Raw genomic sequence first — 27,595 nt, 5'->3', positions numbered from 1 at the left:
AATAAGCCATCATTCAAATACCATGCCTGAAGACATACGTCAAAAGAGTCTGATTTTACACACTAAGGGATGTAAAACTAATGCAAAAAGTAGAAGACCAAGGGGATCACGGCCGTTGCACCCCCTGAGACGACCATAAGGTGTGCTCCCCATAATACAATCTTACTGGATTAGAGTATCAGAATTCAACCCAACGCGAAATGGCCTAACACCGAAGACGAATTTCACATAACATGACTACTCAATCAACTAAATTGAAGGCATTTTGAAAATCCACCAACAATATAAAAAGACCAACATAAGAACTGTGATCCTCGATCAACCGATTCACAGCATGTAGAGTAGCCTCACCACCTGCAAACACCCCAACACCAAATTGAAGACCATCACAATAACGTCCCAAAGATTGTCCAATCAAAACAGCACCAACCTTCGAAACCAAACGCCGCCAAATAGTACCCACGACTATAGGACGAATACCACCACCTGGTTTGACAAGAGATGTGAAAGGAGCATTGGTAATATACTCACCCAAGACCTTAAGACATTTCCCATAAAAAAAAAAGAGTTAAATAATTTTAAAGATACAAATTTAGAAAGTTTTAACGAGATCCACATGATATACAGAAAACACAATATTACTTCATCCGTACAAGTCATAATTTATAATTACAGAAGATCATATAAATATTGTTAAAATCAACATGATATTAAAAGAATGAATATTATTAATTATGGCTGAAAAACATAAAATATTATACGGAGTAGTTCTATTTGATAAATTTGTTATTTGCTCCCAAAAACGAAAAGTCGTACCGAAACACAAGTACATATCCAAATCCGATATCAACACGCTAAACTTCATTGCCACAAAAAACAAAAAAAAAAAAAATATTTAGCTGTTCTCGGCGTTCTATACAATTCAGATTTTTTATTTTTATTTTTTCTGAATAAAACAAAAAACCATAAAAGCTAAAAGAATGTTACAAATGGATTCAGAGCTGAAAGAAGCGGCATGCTCAGGAAATGTAGATATCCTGAGAAGAGCTGTTAGCTCAAAACCAATTGAGTACTTCCTTACTATATCTGATGATGGTCTGGCTGGTAATAATATCTTCCACCTCGCGACAAGAAGTGAGCGATCGGAGTTTCTCAAAGTAGCTTGGGAAATATTACCGGAACAGGTCCTACAAAAACTCCTCTCTCAGACAGACAAGAATGGTTGTACACCTCTTCATACGGCGGCTGGGCTGAACCGATCGAGGCATATCAGCCTTGAAATTGTGAGACTCATCCTCGGGTTTTACAAATCAGGGGTGACGGTAATTAATAAACCATGGTTAGAGCATAATCATAATGGTTGTACACCGTTACAGTTGGCTATTGAGGTGGTTAATGAAGAGAGTGCAATGGAGATATTGTCGATGGATATAGAGTTGCTCTGCAAGATGGTAGACAACGAGGAAAACAGTCCGCTTTTTCTTGCTGTTAAAAATGGGTGCAATAAGGTTGCTGAGAAGATATTGATGTCCTCTTACTCTTACAGTCTTAGTGGCAAAGAGGATTCTACTCCCCTTCATTTTGCACCAAATTCTTCAGGTTTGTATTTCTTGGTCTTTTAGTTCTCGCGTGTTTGATTGATTGTTTGATTCTTATTCATCTTAATCTTATTTATTGCCCTTTGTATTACTAGTATATAAAATCACTCGTTCCCCACTCACCCAACGGCTAATTTAGTATAGGTTCAGCTAAATGCCTGAAGCAATGCTAGATTATGGGGAAATTAGTAAATTTGAAATTATAAAACAAAGATAAATTAAAACTAATTCCACGGTTCAGTGGTCAGTTGTACAAATGAATTGCATAAACTCTAGCTGGCACGCTGGTTCAAACTTCAAATCCCACGCCAAATCAATTTTTGGTTTTGTTATTTTTTATTTTTTTTAATTTTATTTTTTTTATATGTAACTTGACATTTTATAATCTAGTGAAGTCAGAAGTATGTCACTTGTATTATCTAGTGTCTACTTGTATGATATTTAATATTTCTAAAGTTCAAGTATCTAACAAGAATCTATATGACTATATTTTCCCTAACACATAAAATACAAAATATGGTAAAAAAAAAGTGTATATGAATAGTGCAAAATTAAAAACATTGTGATTCTAAATGAACTGATGATATATATTGACGGTAATAGTCACATATGGCGAGTTTTGTTTATAACTTTAACAGAATGTTACTAATGATTAATAAGACAAACAATTACATGAATCGAAATAATTATGTTGAAGTTAAAAAAAAAAAAAAGGTCGATAAACTTTTTTTTTTTTTTGCAAATGAGGGAAGATCCCAAACAAAAACAAATAAAATTGAACTACAAACTAACTCACTAGCCTGGAGGTGGTCACCCCAATGGCATCCTCCAAAAGAAGGCTCTTTATTTCTATCGGAGGTGAATCGAAATAAACAATCCTCTCTTGAAGCACCACTCCCAAATTGGCTAAGCGATCAGCTACCTTATTCCCTTCTCTAAAGCAATGATCAAAACGAAAGTTACAACCAAAAAACTGAATTAAACTACGACAACTATTTAGGATGTGGAAGGCTTCTCCTCCATGATGGTCTGGATTCTGTAGAGCTTCAATGCAGGCTTTATTGTCCATTTGTAGTTCCAGCTTGGTGATTCCTAAATTCACTGCCATTCAGAAGTCCTCTTTCTGTTGCTAGAAGTTCAGCTCTAAAGGCAGTACAAATACCAAAGTTTGCAACAAAACTTCGTACATAATTCCCTGCCTCATCACACAGAATACCACCTCCTCCAGCTAGCCCGAGTGCACCTTTGGCTGCTCCATCAGAGTTTAGAGCAGTCCAGAAACTAGGTGGGTTCAGCCACAAAATGGAAATTTCCCTCTTGGAACGAGCAAGCCGCGCTTTGGTAGTGTCTCCTCCCATAAGTGTAGTCCAAACCTCATCAATACAGGAGCGTAGAAAATCTCCTATATTGGTAGGCATCTCAGCATCTTTGTCAAACATCACTTTGTTGCGCCATTACCATATCCACCAAAGGGTTGTGGCAAACGCTGTTGGCCATTTTTCATAATAAATTAACCCATTTGCTTCAAGGTTACGAGTCATCCATGTGTGTAGTCTCCAGTCCAAAAAGAAGGGTAAAGAGCTGTGCCCCCTAGTTCATTCCAGATAGATTTTGAAGCAGGGCAATCACGGAGAAGGTACATCAAGGTTTCATCCGTGTTCTAAGTGCAACGCTTGAATCTTGGATCGTCAGTCAGATGTCGTTTAAGCCTGTTCACATTGCACAGAACTCTGTCGTGTAAGACTAGCCACAAGAAAGTTCTCACACGATATTGAACCATAGTATTCCAAGCAATCTCCCATTTAGGATCTGTTGGAGAATCACTTTGTTGCTTCATTATTTGCAAAGCAAATTTGATACAAAAACCTCCCTGCTTTGAGCCCCTCCAATAAATTAAATCTCTGGCTTCAGGATCTCCTGTCAAGTTATTAGCAGCTATGAGTTCCAAGTAATAATCAGGGAGAAGATGGACAAATACATCTCATTTCCAGCCTTCTCCACTATTCCACATCTCCTCCACAGTAGCTCCCTCAATGTGACTAGGAATACACCCCCACAACAGCTTCTCTAAGAGGAGTAATAGCAGCCAGCAGTGATCCCAGAATAAAGTAGTACGGCCATTCCCACTGTAGTAGCTGAACCCTTCTTTAGCCAAGAAACATTATATGTAATTGCCCTGCACACGTTAGACATGTTAGAGATTAAAATGAACATGTCTATATCGCATAGGCCTTTGCAATATTTCGCGCGAAGAACATGAGACCATAAGGCAGAAGGTTCTGAAAGCACTTGCCATCCTAATTTTGTCAGGAAGGCCGAATTGGATTGTCTAGCTGAACATAAGCCCAGCCCCCGTTTGTTACGTGGCTGCTGCAAAGTATCCCACGAGATGAGATGAATTTTGTTCTTTTCATCCGAACCACCCCAGATGAATCTTCTCGTTTTTTTTTTATTTTTTTTATTTATTATTTTTTTTATCTATTTCATCACAGATGTTACGTGGGATTTTTGCTGTTTGGAAGGAATAATTTTCCATTGTTGTGAGGGTAGATTTAGTAAGCGTGATACGGCCCGCTAATGACAAGTATTTGGTCTTCCAACCAGTAAGGCGTCTGTTAATTTTCTAACATAAGTGAGCAAAAGTTTCACTTGTCACCCTACTAGTTAAGGTCGGCATCCCAAGATACATGCCAAGATCTTCAGTTGCTTCCATTCCAAGAGCAGAGCAAATAGGAGCCTGACTGTCCAATGTAACATTTCGAGAAAAATAAATTCTCAATTTTTGTAAGCTAACCTTTTGGCCTGATGCTACTCCAAATCTTTTGAGACAATCCTTGATTACTTCCGCTTGGTCTGGTGACGCCTCCGCAAACAATATGAGATCATCCGCTAAGAACAAGTTGGATAATAAAGGACACTCAATTCCTAGAAATAAAAGCTAACACTCACTCAAGAATAACTTCGAGTATTATAACTTTACTCCGAAGTGTAACACTTAAGAATACAAAGTTAAGAACAAGTGTACACTCTCGTATTTTTCCCTCACTTTAAGTAATAAACACACTATGATTGAATGAGAGAAAGTATAACTCTAGAATAGCATAAAACTTTTGAAAACTTCGATGATCATTCTCAGCAGGTCTTCATGCTATTTATAAGGCTTCAAGACTGATTTCAAACGTTGTGAACCTGACTTCAAACAGTTTGAAATTCTTCAACAGATTTCCTTAAATCTTGCTTCAACAGAATTTTCAGCCCTTTTGAATTTTGAACGTTTGCTAGCTGTTTTTGATTCTCTGAAGAGAATTATGTTCAACGATAATTATTACATGCTAAATCACAAATTTTATCACTAAATCTAAACAGCCAAAATAATACAAAATAATCTAAGTAAACTGGTATGATAACATAAACCAAAATACATAGTCCAAGTCCACGCATAGTTAGGTTTGACTTCCATCAAAAATTCAGTCAACTCATCAAGGTGGAGTCTTCATATCTTTTTCCTTTTATGGTCCCTATCAAAATTCACTATTAGTTTTTTTATGTTTTTTTCCCCCTCACATTCATTACTTTTCAATAAAATATTAACCCCATTATATTTCTTTCACAATTTTTTAATACTCAAACTACCCCCATTTACCTCTTATTTTGTTTAAGTCAATTAAAAAGCCTAAAAGTATGTGCCGGTCAAAGTGTAACAGTTATTGAAACACGAAGGGAGTATTATAAAATTCTCTTTTTGGACTATACCCGACCCTATGATTTTCCCACTAACTATACTTTATATTATAAAATTCTCTTTTAAGACTTTGTCCTATGATTTTCCTAAAACTTATATGTCCACCCTACTACTGCAATAATTACAAAACGGAGGGAATATATAATTACATACATTACCCCACTTTATACCTTTTAACACACTAAACTTTCTAATATACCCTTTAAAATTGATGCTCACATTTACTCCACATGCTTTTGCATTTTTTGTCACTAGAAAAAAAATATATTGTAATTTTTATAATTATATTCCCAATGCACTTCACACATACGAGTAATATTTTTTATACTTCCTTCATTTGCATAAAACCCGTGAAATATGATAAACAAGCACTTAAAATGGGACGAAGGGAGTATTAATTATGCAATTTCTGTCAAAAAATTGTTATTAAAGTCGTTCTAAGTTATTTTGTTATACTATGCTGTATGTAGGGGTGTTCAAAAATCAGTCTAAACCTGAAAAAAGATTGACCTTGAACTGAAACGAACTAAAGAAACTGGTCTGGTCGCCAGGTCAAGATATTAATATTACCAGTGCTATACTAAACACCATAAAAACTAGACTAAATTTTTTTTGTAATGTTTAATTTTTATGTTCAATATACAAATACTTTTATATTATGAATTAGGTTAAAATCCCGTGCAATGCACGATTATTAAATTTTTAACAATAATATTACAAAATACTACATACAGTATGATTTGGGTAAAAATACCCAAGCCATGTGGCCCAATCAGAAGGGGACACATGTCACCCTAAGAGAGGCCCAAAAAGCACCATCACCGGTTGACACGTGGCACTCCCAATCATCAGGGAAAAAAGACGGCTTTCAAAGGCCCAAATCCCGAGAACGCCTTAAAAACGGCGCAACCTATTTACCTAGGTTGATGACCTAGAAAAGGGGGCACTGATTCCCATAACCCCATAATAGGGAGATTTACCCCAATTTAGGGACACATTCACTCATTACATCACAATCAATTCTCTTACAACAGACAAAAACTCCTGCTATCGGGATCCGAGAAGATCTACTTTTACTTTACGCACTTTTTACTCTATTTCGACTTTTACTAACTTGATCGTTGGAGGCGGAACTCCGCACAATCGGGCCTTTTGTTTGTTTGCAGGTACAGGCGAATGGAATCCAGTCTTGGTGACGTAACTCTCCCGCAGGACACATAAAAAATCCCGAAACATTTGGCGTCGTCTGTAGGGAGAGTACCTCTAAGATGGTTTCTCAAGATACTGTACCGCTTCCTGAGGACAAACGTCCAGAAGTAGAGGTCCATTTGGACCATGATACAGATTCTTATTTTAAGGTCGAAGTATACACAGCCAAAGATGGGGCCATTAAAACTAGACGCATCTGTTCCAAGGATAATAAGGAAGAAGTGTGATAAGTGTCAAAGATTTAGCTAGCTCATCCACTGTCCGGCCACTGATCTGACGGCTATTCATAGCCCAGTACCATTCAACAAATGGGCATGAATGTCTTGGATCCATATACAACCACGCCAAGCGGACGACGGTATATTCTAGTTGTTGTTGACTACTTCACCAAGTGGGTAAAGGCAGAGGCGGTCAAAGGTATTAAGACAAAGGATGTCATCTCCTTCATTTGGAAGAACATCATCACCCGGTTTAGGGTACCTATGGCTATGGAATTTAACAATGGCCCTCAATTTGAGACACCTACCCTCAATAATTGGCTGGGGGACCAATGGATCTCACACTGCTTTGCCTTAGTCGGCTGACCCCAAGAAAAATGCCAGGTTGAAGCCTTCAACAAGCTAATCTAAGACGGCATTAAGAAGAAAATTGAAAGAGCTAGCGGTCTATAGGCAATAGAGTTAACTCATGTCCTATGGGCCATAAGAACAATGGCAAAAGGGGAAACCGGCGAAACCCCATTCCTAATGGTATACGGTGTTGAAGCAGTTTTACCTATTGAGCTTTACGAGCTGACTCTTAGAGTCATGTTGTATGATGAAGAGGCAAACTGGGAGGCCATGTGGCTTGCATTGGACTCACTTTCCGAACGCCGGGGCAATGCTTCCTTACGCCATGAGATCTACCGTCTGAGAATGACTAGAGCCTACAACAAACGAGTACATAAACGACCCTTGAAAGTGGGGGACTTTGTGTTGAGGAAAATGGAGGCAACCGGTAGGGCCAATGAGAAGGGCAATTTGACTCTCAATTGGGAAGGTCCCTACCGGATCTATGAAGAAGTAAGAGGTGGCACTTACTGCCTGGAAACTCCAGACGGTAGGCAGCTAGCTAGAACTTGGAATGTAGACAACTTTAAAAAGTACTACTTCTAAGACTTGTAAAATTTTTGTAAATAAAAAGCTTATCAATGAAAAGTTGCTTTTTATTTTCAATCTGTTAATTTTTTCTTTATTAGCTAAACCAACCATCTGCTCTTAAAAGAGTAAGACATCTAGCGACGCTCATCCGGGCGAATTTGTTGCAGAGAGCATCTCCCATTTGGCTGGTACATTGCTCTATAAACTCAAACAAATGGTCCCATTGACTACCTTAATAAGGATTAGCTCATAGCCGTTTGACCTAAATAATCTAAAATGGAACCTAAACGGCGTAACAAACCGCATGTCTTATCGACAACATGCGGTACCTGGCCGTCATTTCAACTTAGATTAAGAATTTTATAATAATTGTACAAATTAACAGTCCTCCCAATAGGGTAAAAGGACGCTTGAAGTGCATTATTTTCATGGGAAATCTAGTTAAACTTGACAGATGACCCAAACGATGGAGAAAGTATTCTTTGTCCAATGGACAGTAATATCGAAAACCATCTAGCTATCCAAGTTCATACCGCATGAACCTTAGACAGCTGTGTACTTGGCTTGGGACAATCAGAGTAGTGATTGATTGACAAAGGAACTCGTCATACTCTTTAAAGTATCAAGAGTTCCTAGGTCAATCGGTCTACTTTTTGAAACCAACGACATAGCCGCCTAGGGGCAAGAGGCCAGCCGGTTTGTTAGTTGTCGTATGCGATTAACATGTTAGGCAGAAATCAAAGCATATATAGAAAAAATTCAAAGAATTGCAAAATTGAAAAATTAAACTCAAATTGAAGTAAAACTAACTCAATCGGCCATTTCATTAATAAAACCTAACCCTAAAGTTGGGGGTGATATTTTCATACCGGATCCATGTCCGGGCAAATCAAAGATTGTTAAAATTACAACACAGATACTCAGCACGCAGGCCGGAAAAGCAGACGACTCAAGGCCGAAAAAGAGAGAAATAAAGATTAATTTTGCTGAGGCGGGGCCACCGACGGCTCTTGCCCAAAAGGGAGCGCACTGGCATTCTGCCCAGGCGGGGGAAGAGCAAAGTTGATTGGCGTCTCTTCTACTTGATTCTCTTCTCCATCTTCCACACCCCTCTCCTACTCATCCTAAAAGCCCTCTTTTTTGTGCGCCCAGATGTCAAACGGCTCCGGCTCTGGCTTTCCCTCTGCCCTAGCAGTAAGAACAAGATTTGCATATTGATATTTCAAGGAAAAGACACCCCCATTTGGTTCCCGAATGAAGGAGGTCCCATGCGATCTTTGTAGTCTTATTCATTCTCCTCTATGAGGCGGCTCTGCTCAGTCTCCAAAGCTGCTTGATGACTGGTCCTTGTCTAAGCCAGCTCATTCTTTAGACGATCAACGTCTGCCCGGAGAGTGGTGTTCTCCTTGTCAGCACCTTCCAAGGCTTTGAGGTCCAACTGGGCATTTTTGAGTGCCGCCTCAAAGTCGGAGGCTATCTTGTTCGCCTCATCCAGCGCAAACGTCAGTTTCCTGATAGACTCCGCCTGCGTCAGTAACTTAGCCTTAGTCTCAAGATCATTCGTTGTACATTTATATTGGGAGACATCAGCAGACTCAGCCGCCCGGACTTTGGTAGCCCTTACCTCTTCCTGTTTGCGGGCATACGACTTCTTTATCCCGTCAACTCCTCAGCATGGCCTATATTATATAAACGGCATGTTAAACACCCAATTGGTATTTTACTAAGTAGAATATCTATGGGTTTGAGTTAAGTTAATATACCTCAGACAGCAAAGCAAGGATGCGTGCAACAATGAACGTATGCACCCGAGGGATGGCCTCCTTGTCCTTCTTGGCTATGGACCTCAGCATGGTCTTGGAGATTTGCTGCACATCCGGTCATCGGGGGGATAGATCTACAGCATAAGGTAGATTTGGTGAGTAAGCAACATAGGCGCCACCAATAGAATTTCGGCTGCTTAAAGAACCTTTTGACTGCTGTTGAGAGCGTCACTTGACCCACATGGGCCAAGGAAGATCAAAGGAAATATCAAAGGGGTCATCCGTACCTTGGTGTAATGGTTGAAGGCTTAGATTGCCTATAACCGCTTAAAGCTTTGGGTGGCTCGCTTCCCTTCATCGCCTCAGTGGCGCTCAGCTTAAAAAGGATTATCCCAAGACCAAATTTTTTTATGCTCTTCCCCCCAACGGTCAGACGACCTTTCCCAAGCGGAAGATCCAGAACCTTCTGGGATGAAACCTTCCTGGACTTGGCTGAACTTTTGGCCTTGTCCTCAAACTTCCGTTTGATCAGCTTCGTAAATGATCTAGGAGGCCCCTTATCTCCATACTGGATGAAGAAAACAAATTGTCAGGCACAGTCGGCACATATATGTATGAAAGAAGAATGATCATGACAGACGGGATATACTTGATCCTTTTGGAAAGCCGCCTGCTGAGCCCATTTTTCTTCAGCATTGTCCTTCCTTATTTGGGCAGCTTAGCGGGCAGGCGTCTTGTGTTTTGGAATCATGGCTCTGGCATCCTCTGCAATAAAAGTTGTCTGTTATATCACCAAAAAACAAGAAAACTATAAGCAAAGTGTAGAAACAATAAAGGCAGCATTAAAATGCCGGATGATTATTTGACATACGTTTGTCAAACATGGTACTGAGACCATAGGCGGACAAAAAGCACTCATCCCTCGGCCACTCATGCTTTGGTACCCAATTTTTGGGCACAATGATTTGTTCGTCGGTTGATAGGGGCATGGTGGTTACCCCAAAGAAATCCGGCTCTATTAATTTGGCCCAGTTGTTGTCTGCCCAACAGCTCCGACTTGTTATTGTAACGACGATACTCATGATTTTCTTGCCGTTTGCGGGAAGAAACAAGATAGAACTTGTTCCTCCAATCATACCACTTAAACGGTTTGTCTAAGATCATAAGGTATTCCAGGTAAGTGGTTAGTGTGTACCACGTCAGCCAGCCCTCTGGGTTATGGCTCAAATAATGCATCTTGGCAAAAGCCTCCCAGCAGGGATGGAGGTTCTGCATCTTGTAGGCGGCGATGTAGCCCAGAATGTTAACCTAGAAGTTTGGGGTCAACAGTCACACGCCTAAGCCATATCCTCGAAGAATGGCCTTTATTGCGTCATGGAGGGGAGAGCGGAGGCCGACTAAGAATGCCGCCTCATAACAGCTAAAGTAGTCATTGGCGTTTCGTTGGTCATCTTCCCATGCTATGGTGCCCAATTCAGGCGGCACCCAGATGGCATATTTCCCCTCAAGGGAACGTTTCTTCTTGAAATTTTCAAGGCCCACCTTCATGTTTGCCCTATCCCTGGCTGAAACATGAATTTGAAACGGGTCCGTCTTATTAATTTAGAGGCGGCACTCCTCCTCCTCACTATCCACCACCGGCTCTAAAGAGTTACTGCTGCCCTCTTCAAAGTCCAACCTAGAGGCGGACTCTCCATTATTTCTCTCCTTAGAGCTAGGCCCAGAGCTGGCCTCTTCGCCGTCTCCAGGCTCGAACTCTTCTCCTTGATCAGACTCCTCCAAAATACCATCACTTGGAGTGCTAGGTGCACCTAGGGGAAAGTCCACTTCTCCCTCAACCGGTGATGTCTCGTCAACCGATACTACTTCATCAGCCGGCACTTCTATTGTACCTTCCTCCCTATATTCCAGATCAGGTGCCGTCTACTTTGTCCGAGCCATAGTGTCCTGCACAAATAAAGGTGCCGAGAGACAGCACCCCAAGTCCTGGACTCAGCCGTACCAGGAGACCGGTTGACTATTGTCCTAGGGCGTGCCGTGTGTGTTGATGGTGAATTAATTTATTTCAAAAAAATATGCACAAACAAACAGTAAAAGAATGTAAGAGAGAGAGAGACTATTACCTCAAATATGTTATTCTGAAGTGATAGGGTGTCAAGCGCTGACCGACTGTAACAAGTCGGAAAAACAAGTGAAATTGTCAGAAAGATATACAAGCGGTTATTAGACTCTCTCTCTATCTCTCTAGAATTGTTTGCTTTCTCTCTCTAGACTTTATAAAATGGTCAAAAAGGAGGGAGGGGTAAAACGCTATTTATAGAGGGGTATATCCAGGGCATTTCTGAAATATCCCCACAAGGTGAACAGTTAAAAACAATTCACAAATGCCAAACTGACAAGTGTCACAGGCGCCACGTGGCACGCCACGTCACCCCTATAAGGGGCAAATGATTTGGGAAAAAATACCCAGGGCACGTGGCCCAATCAGAAGGGGACACGTGTCACCCCAAGAGAGGCCCAAAAGGGACCAATCACCAGTTGACACGTGGCACTCCCAATCATCAGGTAAAAAAGGTTGCTTACAAAGGCCCAAATCCCGAGAACGCCGTAAAAACGGCGCGGCCCATTTTCCTAGGTTGATGACCTAGACTAGGGGGCACTGATTCCCATAACCCTATAAATAGGGAGATTTACCCTAATTTGGGGACACATTCATTCATTACATCACAATCAATTCTCTTACAACAGACAAAAACTCTTGATATCGGGATCCGAGAAGATCTACTTTTACTTTCCGCACTTTTTACTCTCCTTTGACTGTTACTAACTTGATCATTGGAGGCGGAACTCTGCACAACCGGAGCTTCCGTTTGTTTGCGGGTACAGGTGAAGGAAATCCAGTATTGGTGACGTAACTCTTCCGCAGGACACATAAAAACCACGAAACAAAGTATACAAAAGATATTCAGAAATATTTCATTTGAGTATATATAGAATATGATTGTCAAAATGGAAAGAAAATATCACAAGGTATAAGATTTTGCAAAAAAAAAAGCGAAAAAGGCGGGAAATTTTTCACAAGGTAATGACAAGTGTCATGAAAGGATTTGCCTTTAGTATAGGTTAATAGATAGATTATTTCATTTTAGATGTTTAAAATAGGTATTATATAATAATTCCCTTATTTTTTTTTTCTTTATAATAGGACAAAAAAAAATTAAAAGAAATCTAAACAAATTGAAAAATGGTAAACTGGTCCAATTCATCTAATAAAATCTCAAGTTTTATCATATAAAAATCGTACATGGCACAGATTTCATCTAATACCTTGTTTTTTTTTGTTTTTTTTTTTTTTTGAGGAATCATATAATAGTATCTAATAACATCGAACTTTTGGGATGCAGAAAATGTATTAAAATTGCTACTAAAGAAACATCCTGTGCTAATGGACGCCGTGGATCGCAATAAAGGTTACAATATGCTTCACCAATGGGCAAAACTGAATCAAGTTTGGCCATTTGATTTCCTTTTAAAGGGAGACTTTCCGGGTGCGAGGACCAAAGTCTTCACTGATTTAATCACAAAGAAGACGAAAAAAAAGAATTGGTATGATACTCCTTTACATACGGCAGCAAGAACACATAAGAATGTCGAAATTACGAAATCGATTATAAATGGTTACAAACTAGAACAGGTAATGAGGGCAGGAAGTATGGTTGAGTCAACTGATACCTCTCCACCTTGGAGAATAGGGAATAGATACAAACATACGCCATTGCTCGTTGCTATATATGAACAACAAAACGAAGAACTTGCACTGTATTACATAAACCTCGATTCAACATTATTGCATATGTTAAGTGATAGTGGAGAGAGCCCTCTATTTGCTGCTGTTGGTGATCTTTGTGCAAACGTTGTTGAAGAAATTTTGAACAATCAGGAAGTTAGTTTCAACATGTTGCGTAAAACCAAGGGAAATACTGTGCTTCATAGCTTATGGAAAATGCCAGGTACTTTCTTCGTGCTTTTTAATTTTTTGTTTTCGGCATCACGCAAACAATTAGCTAATTCTGCCTTTGTTTTTTTTTTTTTACTGTAACTTGTTGATTTTTTTGCACTATTCACCTAATTCATTGGACTAATATTAGTCATGTATACAAGTAGATAAGGAAAAACATATTACGAGTTTGCATTGATATACGTGTCCACAAATTGTGTCTATTAATAATTTACCAATATTTAACTGTTATAATATTAATTTATTGATAATTAAATATGCTATTTATTAATTTCTTTTTAACTTACACATTTGCCCATTAAAATCGTAATGTTGCACTTAATTGTTAATTGGACTTTTTGTTAAAAATTGCCTAATAACACCCAAATTTGATGAGAAACAACCTAATAAAAAAATGTTAAAAGAAATTACCTAATAAAAGGTAAAATGTTGTAAAGTACTACCTATAGCCGAATTTCCTCCGTTGACCAAACTTTCTGGCGTTGACCCACATCTAAGCACCCTTGAAACCACCGCCACGAGGGTTGGTTTTCAAGGTGGTAAGGCTAATTTCGAGGTGGTTTAGAGATTATCCGAGTTAGTGGGGGTAATTCGGGGTACAAGATTATAGTTCCGGCGGTGTTTTGAAGCGAGTCAATGCCGAATAATTAGATCAACAGTAGAAATCCAGCCATAGGTAGTATTTTACAACATTTACCTTTAATGGGTAGTTTCTTACAAAAAAAAATTTATTAGGTATTTTTCCACAAAATTTGAATTTTAATAGGTAATTTCTTAAAAAAAGTCCTTATTTATTTAATATTACTCTTTAATAAAACAGGAGCCTTGTTCGTAAGATGTAATAAGTGGGGTATTAAATAATCATAGAAAAGATACACTTGAAAAATAGTTATTGGAAACCAAGGCAAGTAAAAAAAAGTATTGGCCTGGATATATGTGAATAAAGAAAAATAGTATTCAAATGTAAGTACTTTACGGCTGCATTAGGCAAGTATAACATTTAAAACCAATAGAGGGAGTAATTTATTAGCAGAAATTCTTATATGTAACTGGTCATAAGGTGTGACCAATTCACAATACAGGATTTAATTATGTAATAGAGGGTTACGGTGATGAGCAAATGGGGTTACCTTGACTATGTGAGTTACTTAAATGAAAAAAGGGGTTACTCTCTTACATAAGGGAATCATTCTTTCAATTTTAAAAACAAAAAAATAGGGTTACTCAAATTAACAGATGGGGTTAATTATTTTTAAATTAGTTGATATAACTCGTATAATGAATTGGAGTTACTTTAATGGATAAAATGAGGTTACTCTTATGAATAAATAGGGTTACTCATGTATATAAATAAGGATTATTTTTATAATAAATCAATGTTACAAGACTTGCTCATTCATTAGACCTACAAAAAAGACAACAAAAATGATTTTTTCACTACTTTTTTCAAGTCTTTAGTCATGATATTAAAATTTTTGATATTTGGTTTTTAAAAAAATCTAGAACCGATCCAAACTGATTTGAAACAATTATTCTGGTCCAATCTAAGTTTGACCTTAGCTAAACCGGTTTGGTCTTTGTTTCTTGAAATTTTAAATTTTCGATTTTTGATTTGGTCCGGTACGATCTGGTGGAATTGGTGAAAACCCTACAAATAAATATTACGATAATTAAAATTACTTTAACAAGTCTACCTTTGTTGTTATTTCATCATGCTTCTCTGTACCATCAATCACATAAAAATTAATATTTCCTTTGGAAGACATAAAACAAATTGTAAGCCTAAACTTAGTAACTGTTATTTGGTAAAAAAATAAAAAGCCCAAAATGAGCTTCTCTCTTTCATATAAGGGGAGATTTTGTGTGTGGCTGGCCACACAATGTGGCCAGCTAACACATGACAAAAGTAACTCCACCGATCTAGTAATCCTGACCAATTAACCCCTCCGATCAAGTAATCTCTCCGACTTAGTAATCCCTGACCGAGCTAGTAACCTCTGACCGACCTAGTAACCCATGACTTAGTAATCCCTAACCAATCTAGAATTAGACATATGATATAATTGTCAAACACAACATTTATTTTATTGTTATACTATATACTATAAATCCTTAATTTGTGATAATATATACGTAGTACGGATTAGTAAAATTTCAGAAACAAAATTGTAATTAAGTTGAATATATAGTTATGTTGAAATTGAAATATAATATTAGCTAGAGGTGTTTGAAAATAAAAAATTTAAGCGATGTTTTAAAGTAATTTCTTTAACATCTATTATATGAATCAATTTATTATTACTTTTATTTTTTTGGCAAAATCTAATAATACTTCATTTAAAAGATAATTAAAAAGGAGTTGGAATAATTATTCAGGTAAATGTGTGTTGAATATGAACACCAAGTAAAAAGGAATATATTTGTCATAAAGATATAATATAAAAGATTTAGAATGATGTTATTATACAATCAAATATTAACAAAGAAAAAAGGTCAAAAAGGAAAAGGGAGTTTTGGAGGGAAAAACAAGCAGCAGGATGTGACACGTGTCACTCCCGGTGTCTGTTTTAGTATTAAGTTATTGATGATTTTAATTTTTCTTTTTTTTTTAAAAAAAAAATAGCCCTTCACCCCCTGAACAACCCCCAAATTCTTTAGCTGTCCCGTCACCACAACCCTCCTCCATAGAAGCCAATCACCATGATAGATTGCTAACTACCTCACGAACTAGCCCACTGCCGACCACCACCATAAACCCCTCTGAGCCCAACCCCACGCTGACCACCACCTTTTGCGAACGCAGCCCCTCGCGACCATCGACCCCTCGCCGATCATCACCTTTCTCCTTGGAACCCCCCACAAACCTAGCCATCTGTCGTGGCTGTCGATGCGACTGTCTCCCTAATTCGAACCCTCACGCCAACCACCTATCTCTATGATGGTTTTAGGGTGATTTTATGATGGGTGGGATGTTTGGGGTGTGTGCAGTGGCTTATCCGAATTCAGAAGTGTGGGTTCGGAATTGTTAAAAACTACTTCATAAGATATAGGTCATTAGATTTTTTTAATTTAAACGTTGGTTATTTCACACTTGCTATTGCACATTCTATAACTAAAAATAGTTGATAACTTGATATCATAAAAATATTGTTCGAGACGAATTTAACAAGATCCATTTGACGAATATATAATTTTTCCAGCATATGAATTACAAAAAACGACCAAAGGAATGTGTACAAATGTTGCAATTTAAAAAGAACGTAAAATTTATATTTTAATAGATACATTCAAATCCAAATTACAATGGATAACATATAACTTAACATAATGTAATACGGTTAAAAAAGGGGTTCTACAAAAATATTCGGGTTTTCATATACTTTGGTGAAAAAAATAATTAGGGTAAAGGGATTTGATATTTTGAGTCTTTAAAGAGTTTGTTAGGATATTTGGAGTTCAGAGAAGTAATTGAAGCAAAAGGGTAAAAAAAAAATAAAGCATTCGAGTTTTCATATACTTTGGAGAACAAAGTTAGGGTAATGGGGTTTGATTTTTTGAGTATTTGGTGAGTTTGTTTGCATATTGGGATTTTAGAGAAGTAGTTAAAGCAAAAGAGGAAAAAAAATATATTTAAACGGCTAAAAAATTGAGAGGGAAAAAATATTTAGAAGGCTAAAAAGTTTATGTACAAAGAATCGAACCCCCACCTTAGGGGCCTAAAGGCTTACAAACATGTACTCAAGAAAACCAGCAAGCCACGCTGCTTTTCCTCTTCTGGCTATGCAATTAATTGTATATATCCTATCTTTTTTTGTTTTTTTATAAAAAAAATTAAAAAAAAAAACATTTTTTTTTTCAAAAAAATCAGTGGGTTCAATAACCTACTTGAACCCATCCTTAATACGCCCCTGGGTGTATGGGTGGTCAAGCAAGGCTAATGAGTGGCGGGGGAGGGGAGGGGAGGGAGGAGAGGTGGTGATGGGGAGGGGTTCCATGTGGTTTACGGGGAAGGGGAGATGAGGAGAGAGATATTTTTAATTTTTTTTAATCAAAAATCAAGCTTTATTAAAAAGAAATATATAAAAATAAAAATAAAAAATCCTAACTAATCGCAATGGACACGTGTCTAATTGTAACCTTTTAAACAAGTAACCGATTTTTTTATTCTATTTTGAGCAAATGTATGTCAAAGGTCGTTTTATCCTTGAATAATCAAAGGTTGATTTATTTTTGAAACACCAGCCAAAGGTCGTTTTATTTTTGACAATCTTTCCTATTTATGTTACACTCAAATGTTTCATTTCTTCTTAAAAGATAAATTCTATCAAATTAAATGATAAGTTTAAAAGATATTTTCTAAAGGTAAAGTTTTCCGAAATTATATCTTTTTGTTAAGAATAAAATATGTCAACAATGATAAGATATAATTAGTGTAAAATCAGATTTTATTCAAAACTTATCTTTTTAGTTAAAATACCTTCTTATCTTTTTAGTTAAAATACTTTCTTATCTTTTAAAACAAATTTATCTTTTTCCAAAAGGAATTTATCATAAAATAAATATCTTTATTAAGTAAAACCAAATCTCTAAAAGATAGGCACGTATTAAGTAGAGATATATATCTTGAAATTAAAAATGACTTTTAAAGATATGCAAGCTTAAGTTACTATTAGGTTCGGCACTCTGGCAGTCTCTGAGTTCCTAACGGGCCAGTAACTTTAATTTCATTGACTGTCTAGAGATCCACCTTAATTCCATAGATTTGTTCCAAATATACTTTTATGCCCAACATACTTATATGAATCTTAGAGCAATATACTTCTATTTCTCTGTCTTGATGTTGTTTCTCTGAAACTCTTGTTCTAGAATCGTGTAGTCTTGATGTATTCTGGAACTCAGAGCAATGATCCACTACTGGAACCGCAGGCCAAGTTCCTAACTGGAACTTGTTGTCATTCTTGTTTGTTCCTTGCTAGAATTCGTACACCAAGTTCTTTTCAGGAACTTGCTGTCACATTTATTTGTTCCTTACTTGAACTTGCAGATCATGTTCTTTTCTGCAACTTGTTGTCACATGCACTCCTATTAGGGAGCTTTCCGTCGTGTACCTGTTAAGGAAAACCTCCAGACCTGCTAGGCATCATGCTCCGACTCTTGTGAGAAAGTCTGCTAAAAGTTCCTTCTGGGTCTCATTGGAGAATATATTGAAGCAGTACAAGAAATAGGCTTATTTCCGACGGACATCTTCCGACGGACATGATATTCCGCCGGAAATCCCGTATATTCCGATGGATTCCCTACGGAATTACAATCCGTCAAAATTTATGGGCTTTCCAACGGAATATTCCGTCGGAACATTAATTTTCCGGCAGAAATAAAATCCGTCGGAAATTTCCGACGAATTATTTCGTCGAAACATAAAATTTCCGAAGGAATTTAATCTGTCGGAAATTTCCGACGGAATATTCCGTCGGAAAATTAATATTCCATCGGAATGTAATTAAATAAAAAAAACCATAAATAACCCTAAAAACCCGGATTCCCCCCCCCCCCTTTTATTTCTCATTTCTCTCTCCTCTCCTTTTCTCTCCGCCTCTCTACTCCTTCTCTCTCCTCTCTTCTCCTTCTTCTTTTCCGTTTCTCTTTCCTTTCTCCATCACCTTTCTCCTTCTTTTCTTTCCTTTCTCTTTCCTTTCTCCTTCTTCTCTTTCCTCTTCATTTTCGTTCTCTATTTCTTCTTGGTTTTTTTTCCAGAAATTTTCGACAACAATTACTATAGGGTTTCGGGTTTTCGTCAACAAGCAAATAATTATGGTGCTTATGATCAAATTCGATCATGAAAACTCTAGATCTAGAGGTTTCATGATTGATTTGGCCGTATTAAACCAATTTCGATGAGAAATTAACATCCAATTTCGGTGTTAAGGTATGTTTTCTTGATTTTAATTTACTTTTTTTTTTTTTTTCTTTTTTATGGTAATTGTTGGGTTGTAATTGTGGTTTTCGTAGTAGTGGTGGTTATGGATGTGGTTGTGGTTGTGATTGTTTTTTTTGTTGTTGTTAATTTTAAGCGATAGTGGTGGTTGTGGTTTCTCTCTTTTTTTTTTTTTTTTTTTTTTTTTTTCTGGCAATAGTGGTGGTTGTGGTTTGGGGGTGTTTGGGTGGTAGATCTGGATTTAGGTTGGTTAGGGTTAAGTGGGGGGGTTAAGGTGGTGGGTGTGGTTCGGTTAGGCTGGGTGGTTGGGTGGTTCGGTTAGGGTTGGGGGTACTGGGTTGTGGTGGTGGGTTAAGTGAGGTATGTTAAGGTGGGGGTACTAGGTGGGTACGGTTTTAGGTGGGGTGGTGGTGGGTGGGTACGATTGGTCGGTGAAGATGGGGTTAGTTGTGGTGGTCTAGTGGGGTAGGGTTTGGGTGGGGTGGTCTAGCTGGGGTGGGTTGGTCTGGGTGGGTTTGAGGTGGTTAGGGCTGGTGGTGGGTTCAGGCTAGGGCTGGTAGTGTGGGCTGATGGTGGGGGTGGTGGGTGGGGCTGTTTTTTTTATATATATTTTTTTATTAAAAATAGTAGATTCCGACGGAATATTCCGTCGGAAGGGGTAAATTCCGACGGAAAATTCCGTCGGAAGAGGAATATTCCGACGTAATCTTTTCCGTCGGAAAATTGCTACGGACTGTCTATTAGCCGACATAAATAAATCTGTCGGAATTTCCGTCGGAAACTAGCCTTCCGACGGAAATTTCGTCGGAAAAGGTCGAATTTCCGACAAAGTGTTTTACGACGGACTCATTCCGACGGAATTCTGTCGGGAGGCTAGTTTCCGACGGAATTTCCGATGATTCCGATAGATTTTTTCCGTCGAAATCAAGCTGTTTTCTTGTAGTGAAGTTCCTTTGCGGTTTTGGTTCTCGTGGGCAGGGGCGATATGAGGGAGTGGCTGGGGTAAGCCATGGCCACCCCCTTGATTTTGTTTAAAATTTAATTTTTCATATTCTATCAAGCAAATATTCACATCCTAGTTGGTTAACATGTGAGATTTTTAAGGGATTTCTTATGTGAGACTATGAGTTCGAATCTTGCTGCACAATTTTTAATAAAGCTATACATACAGAATAGCTAAGTCCTTAAAATTTATAAAGTTTCCAATGAATATATATATATATATATATATATATATATATATATATATATATATATATATAATTTCTGGTTCCGCCACTATTTGTGGGAGAACGACCTACTTTAGGTTCATTCATTCTCTCTACTTGTTCCTCTTGAAGTATTTTTTGTTCCAACCCTTTGCTTCACCTAACTCAGTTCCTGTCTTCACATAAACGTTTCAAGTGAGAGAACTAATTAAACTTAAATCCAGATATATACTTCTACGCAAACGACTCATATATACATAGTTACCTTAATGTGCTCCTTAGCCATCATCTAGCTTATCAACCGTAGCTCATCATTGTTTGTTCTTGTTCCTACTGATGCTTATCATATATTTGTCATGTTCCTTATATATATATATATATATATATATACATATATATAAGCTTGTCATAGCTTAGGTTTCTTGTATATTGTCCCAAGCATAACTTGTCCTTTCTATGCACAACTTACACAAACATGTTAGATAGATAATCATCAAAACCTAATTACTCAACAAAATTATTTATTTGTTATTGACAAATCTGCTCATCTAAGTAGAAGTAGGAAAAATAAAAAATAAAAAATAAAAACAAACTAAATTTAGTGCGTAAAAATAATTGTATTATCCCTATAACAAAAATCATATTGTAAGATAATATAAAACTCATTCATTAGAGGTATTTCTTTTGATCAATATTTATAGGATTACAATGAGAAACCTATTCATATTAGGTAACTAACAAGATATGTAAAGATATAATAGATATATTCTTATATAACAAATATCCTAAACCTAAAAGGAGAATATTCTATGAATATTCTTTATCACACATAAAAGTTAAAGCTACCATAAAATAGTTGACAAAATACTAAATTTTAAATTTTATTAAGTTATCCTCAACTGTTTATGTGCACTTATACTATTCTATACAAAAGTTTTCAGCATGTTTTGTGTGCGGCCCCCTTATATTTGATGAAGTAATCTTTGTAACATTGTTGGAGTAACCGCTATAATAGTGGCAAAGTAACTGTCATTATTTGGCCATACGGTGTGGCCAATATTGCATGAATTTACATGTATGTCATACAACTCTATCTTAAAAGGTTAATAATGACCTATATCTCTGTATTAATTGTTTTGTATATAGAGAATATTGGAACAAAGTTATTTCAAAGATATTGGTGGATGATCAACTTGCGTGATGCCGATGGAAAAACTGCCGGTGAAACTGCCCTTCAAGTAGCCATAAAAGATCACAAACAGTGGCTTATAAGTTTGATAAAGAATTATCATCACTCGAAAAATTTAGAACCTTTCGATTGGGTAAAAGCCTGTGAGAAAGATGAGACGACATGGGCGGTACTAGCCTTCATTGATAGTTGTCCAAATCTTCGGGAGATTTGCCTTGAAAAAAATGACACTCCTCTACACCACATCAAATTGCAAAATTACCAAGATTATGTGAACTTGTTGAACAATCCATCTATTGCGGAACTTAAAAATACACGTGATTCCAAGGGCGCAACGCCTTTGCATCGAGCACTAGAGAGGATGGATATTCATCTAGCTACGGCATTACTCCGTGATGAGGGGGTGGAGAGAAACATACAGGATTTTCAAAGCAGGACTGCCATGTCTATGCTTACCCAACTATGCAAAGATCGCGATTGGGTATGTTCCTCCAAGCTTTTATTTTTAAAAATTGTTGTTGTTTATTCAATGACAGCTATAAGAGTGTTTTTTTTTTTTTTAAGCATTGTACTCACTCCTGTTCCATAATGTCGTGGTCGTTTCTCATTTTGTACGGAAATTAACAAAAGTAACCAAAGTGGAAGGAGTATGAAATCATTTAATTGGTATAATCACAAGAGATATTATTGTTTTCTAATGAAGACAATAATAAAAAAAAATAATGTATTTCATATGCTTTGTTAATTTGTGCAATTAGTACATGTGGTCATCAACTTTGATGAGTATTTAGGGAAATTTAGTGTAATATGAGAAAGTGTTGTTTAATTGGAATAAATTGCACTACAATAATGTTAGAGTTTAGATATTGAGTTAGTTTTTAATGATGGTTGGTTAACAACGTTAGTTAGCTTAAATACTATAAATAGATTAATAGATGTGTATATGCATAAGTTTATAACATCAGTCGATCAGGCATTGAAGTTAAATAATGTGTAGGAAAGATAAATATTTGTGGGGTATAAGATAAAGTTGAAGAGACATTGGTGAGGAAAATTGTGACCAATAGAGTGACCATGGGTAGAATGAATAAAAAGTGGGTAGAGAAAGAATGAAGAAGTACGTTTTTGCCCATTTATGAGAATGCTTTAGCATATGATGTGCAATATTATAGAGCTAATTACAATGAACCATCGGACTTGCAGGAATTGATGTGCTTTGATTTAAATATAAATCCGCACTTGAAATTATCATTTGTTCATCACGATATGAATTTGGATCCAATGCGAAGTGCACTATTTATTGTAGCAGCACTCCTGGCAACAATTACATTTGCTGCTGGTTTTACACTCCCTGGTGGTGTGGATGACAAAACGGGCATTGCAAATCTGGCAACCAAGGCACCATTTATAGTGTTTTTATTAGCAGACGCATATGCTTTGTGCTCGTCCATGTTGGTCTTATTTGGTTTGATATGGTCTATGGCTTCAAACCGTCCTATGGCATATTTGTTGGTTGATCGCAGTATCTTTATATTGATAACTTCCCTATATGGTACGATACTCGCCTTTATGACCGGTATCTACACTGTATTACCGAAAAAGTCCTTGTGGGTGGCCATAATTGTCTTCATCATTTGCTCTTTCCTTGTTGTTTTCGCGATACGGACCTTATTGGATCGCGTTCTGTCCAAGCTTGTCCCTGCCGCTGCAAATCAGTTTCAAGTTGATCGAATTCGATGGATTGAAGAGGTTAGCTAAGAACCTTACCACTCATCGCCTAAACATTCATCAATAATTCTTATTCGATCTATTACTTTTACTTGTTAATGGTGTATCGTGTATGTACAATTTTGTTCCAGGGAAAACCTTCTCTGTCAAGAATTCGTAGTGCCATCCCTCAATATACAACCTCTTCACTAGCTAAAGAAAACATAACCAATGCTGAAAATCGAGAAATGGTTCCATTGCTTGAAGAGGTAATGCAATCACTTATAATATACTCAATCCGTGTTTTTTGAATGTTACAATTTGACTAAAACAACTTTAGATAGTTTTATTGACTTGATAAAATAAGATATAAGTGGGTAATTTTGGCATCAAAAAAGATTCAAGAAAAGGCATTGTAGTTAATCAATATTACAATGTAAAAAGTAAGGGATGTAAGAGAGGATAGCCCATCTATTTTATCAAAATGCAACATTTTAATCTGCACTAAACTTTTAATAGTTGAGTTGAATTTGTTAAAATATTGTATTAGTGATATTTGTTGGGAAACATAAAATGATAAAACTAAGAGTAAATATGAATGAGGACTATGAAAGGAGAGATATACACTTTTCAAAAAAAAAAAAAATTAAAATAAAATTAAATTGTGCACTACTTACAATTATATTACTGTACATCAAATAATCTATACTATATACTAAAATAATCACCAGATGGGACACTTGGCATAGATATTGATATTGATCGATAATTTTCATATGAATCAAAGATAAATGTTAGTCATAATTCATCTTATAAACATGTAGTGTATTCTTATTATTATTAATCATATGACATAAGAATCATAATCTTTATTTTTTATTTTTGAGGAAAGAATCATAATCTATATAGTTCTATACGTGCAGTGGTATACAAATTATAAAATTGTGAGCATTAATATTTGTAAGGAATTGTTTATGAAAACTTTGTGATAATCAAAATGAAAATATTCTCCACATTTTAACTAATAAAACATCTAAGGTTAATAGTATAATAATAGGATCATATAAATATTTAAGTTTAATACAATTTAATGTTTTTTCTCATAAATTAATTGTGAAAGTTTTAAACTATTTATGTTTAACGCAAAAGATACGTGTGAACTGTGAACTTTAAAGGGATATATATTCCTTAAAATATTTATTAAACATTTTGATTATATTTTTCTGACATTAGTGCATGTACTCGGTTTTTTGGGTACAAATCTTGTTAGTTATTACTCATAATTATATTTAATCAAAAAAGTACCTACGTTTTTTAAAGAAAAAAAAAAGTACCTATTTAATTATAGGCTAGATTTTACTCGTATGTAAGCTTTGTTTCTTTGTAGTTTTTTGCACTATTAATGAATGTAAACATCAATTATATTCTCAAGCAAATCCTATAGTAAATTTTATGTAAATTAGTTAAAGATTATCTTTCGAAATAATAATAATTTTTGAAATATGAAAAAGGTGATCTCTATATATGATCAAATATATATTTGAAATCTTTAATTAGATACTTATGTTAAGTAACCTAAATATATTTGTATAAATTTTATTCAAGGATTTTCAGATATGGTGAATATACCGTAAATCTTATATATAATCAATCAAGGATATTTTTTGTAAAAACATAGTTCAAAGTTTTTTTTTTCCTTTTTTTTCCGAAAAAGTTGGAGGGAAATAAACGGCACCAGGAAGTGACACGTGTCATTTCTGGTGTCTGTTTTAGTATTATGTTATTGATGTATTACGCGACGTTGAACAGGTATTATATCATAATTTTGATGAAAATAAAATTTTAAAAGTACAGATATTTTTGTACAAGGTGCATAATTCTTATTTATATTTATCCATTTTTTAAAAAAATGTACAAACTATAAAAATAGATTTTATATAAATCGTGCATCGCACGACGGGTTCTAGTCTAGTAACTATTAATAAAATAACAACACCTGACATCATCCTTTCTCCAAACTGTACACATGTAAAGATGAACTAGAAAATTTTCCCGCCTAAAATATATGTGATGTCATCACTTTATTTTACTCTGCATATTATTTTTAGTTGAAACTAGGTTAGAACCTGTGCGATGCACGGTTTATATAATACATATTTTTGTAATTTGTACATTTTTAAAAAAAAATAAATTGAGTATTATACATAAATATAAATAAGAATTATGTACAAAAAATAATTTTAATTTAAAATTTTTAGATTTTCATCAAAGTTTTTACATTATACCTATTCAATGTCACTTACGTTTTAGTTGTAACTTGTAAGGTAAAAGCTTCTAATATTTAAATTTCAAATATGTTAAATATGATAGCTTAAAAAAAGACATCATCATTGCATTTAGGCTGAAATTTTTTTTATTAAGAGAGCGACATGTGGACAGTGGTGACGTTAGCATATTCTGTTTTAGTATTAGTTAATAGATTTTTTGGTCATCGATTTTACTATTTATTTGTTTTTATAATTTGAAAATTTAGTGTATTAATCAATATCCAAATTTAGTTCAAACTTTGTAATTGTGACAAACTGACAATATAGCAAATTTATTTGTCCATATATATCGTGCATCGTACGAGTCTAATCTAGTTATATACTAAAAGTAATCCCCATATAAAATACTTGGCGTAATTTTCTAAGAATTTTCCCTCCAAAATACTATTTATTTTTTTATAAAATAAATTCTATTAAAATAAAAATCCCAAATCCTTTTAATGAAATTATTTATATATACTTCATACGTAACGCATAAGAATTTTAAGTGTAGACATTAAATAAATTCAAATTTACAAAAAAAAAATTGTTACATATTTAAGTCATTTAGTTTCAATTAACTTGATTTCGATTGACTATTAATATTAATAAATCTTATGATTATGAATCCGTGTATTGCACGGGCCAAAAACTAGTTAAAAGATAAAATAAATCCTAACAATAATCCCAACCTTGTTTTATAAAAGAAAATATTAGAGTCTATCTAAACTAGAAAATCCTAACTAACTAGTCCTAATAATAGAAACTAACAGTAATTTTAATATTCACTAGTTTTTTCCAATGCAATGTATGGATTCAAAATAATAAGACATGAAAATAATAAAAGTCAATTAAAATAAAGTTAGTTTAAATGAACTGACATCTATAACATGTTTATTTATTTTTTATTTTCTTTTTAAGAAAATTTGAATTCATTTAATGTCTAATGTTAAAACTCTCTTGTTAAGTTAGGTTTGTTATTTAAAATATATTTATAAATTATTGTAAGTTTTTATTCATTAACTTTTTATCATGTTATTTTATATGAAAAAAAAACAAGAAAAACTAAAAAGTTTTTGGTAAATTTTTTTTTGTTGTGAATGCGACACATGTACTTTAGGGATAATTTTGGTGATTACTTTAGTTTATAGTATAGATGCATAACTTTCGAATTGACGATAGTCAATCTCCACAAGTTCACAACTTAGTAGACGACTCAAATAGAAATCAAAGAAAGCAATAAAAATTTTAATCTTGATTTCTTTGATCCGCATCATAGTATGTTAAGAAATATTATGAAATGATAATATGTTAAGAAACATTATGAAATGATGGTATTATTTACTTGTATTTGATTATATATATATCTGGACACTTTTTATGATATAATATAGCCTATATAAGAAAAAAAAATCCTCATTATGAATAAATGCTATTTCAGGGGCAAGGGCAAGCATCTACATCTGGAAAAGATGATATCAAGAATCCTCCTAGTCCACCATACAAAAACAAGGGCATATCAATTGCATAAGGTGCCAAAAAATGTCAAACGTTTTAAGGAAAGTAGAAAAGTGAGAAGCATTCCGAAAAATTTTATTATTCTTCCTTCATATAAAAATAAATAAATAAATAAATAAATAAATAAATAAAAAAGTGTTGTTTTAATTTTTTTGGAGAGATTTAAGCCGGCTTTGAGGTCGAATTATCAGCTGTGTTTGTGAGTATCTTCTTTATCAATTCAAAACATTATTTCTATGCAGAAATTTCAGTAAGTTTACAAT

General features: G+C 35.4%; 1 protein-coding gene across 1 annotated transcript; it reads left to right on the top strand.

The window, feature by feature from the left end:
* The first annotated feature begins 113 nt into the window (after nt 1-113).
* Nucleotides 114-27,595, top strand: LOC110706031 (protein ACCELERATED CELL DEATH 6-like). The gene is made up of 6 exons (XM_021883944.1): nt 114-1,599; nt 12,856-13,461; nt 21,759-22,282; nt 23,005-23,550; nt 23,661-23,777; nt 27,256-27,595. The coding sequence occupies exons 1-6, from the start codon at nt 981-983 to the stop codon at nt 27,343-27,345; spliced, it is 2,502 nt and encodes an 833-aa protein (XP_021739636.1). The 5' UTR covers nt 114-980; the 3' UTR covers nt 27,346-27,595.

The sequence above is a fragment of the Chenopodium quinoa genome, unplaced genomic scaffold (genome assembly GCF_001683475.1).
Source record: "Chenopodium quinoa cultivar QQ74 unplaced genomic scaffold, ASM168347v1, whole genome shotgun sequence".
Taxonomy (NCBI): Eukaryota; Viridiplantae; Streptophyta; class Magnoliopsida; order Caryophyllales; family Amaranthaceae; genus Chenopodium; species Chenopodium quinoa.
The sequence above is the reverse complement of the archived record's forward strand: the minus strand, read 5'-3'. Positions and strand labels throughout refer to the sequence as shown.

Bases quoted from the DNA above. Each gene is read 5' to 3' on its own strand.
- LOC110706031 (XM_021883944.1), top strand. From the start codon at position 981: ATGTTACAAATGGATTCAGAGCTGAAAGAAGCGGCATGCTCAGGAAAT. The intron at 13,462-21,758 runs GTACTTTCTTCG...TTTTGTATATAG, and splicing joins TAGCTTATGGAAAATGCCAG to AGAATATTGGAACAAAGTTA. The intron at 23,778-27,255 runs GTAATGCAATCA...ATGCTATTTCAG, and splicing joins TGGTTCCATTGCTTGAAGAG to GGGCAAGGGCAAGCATCTAC.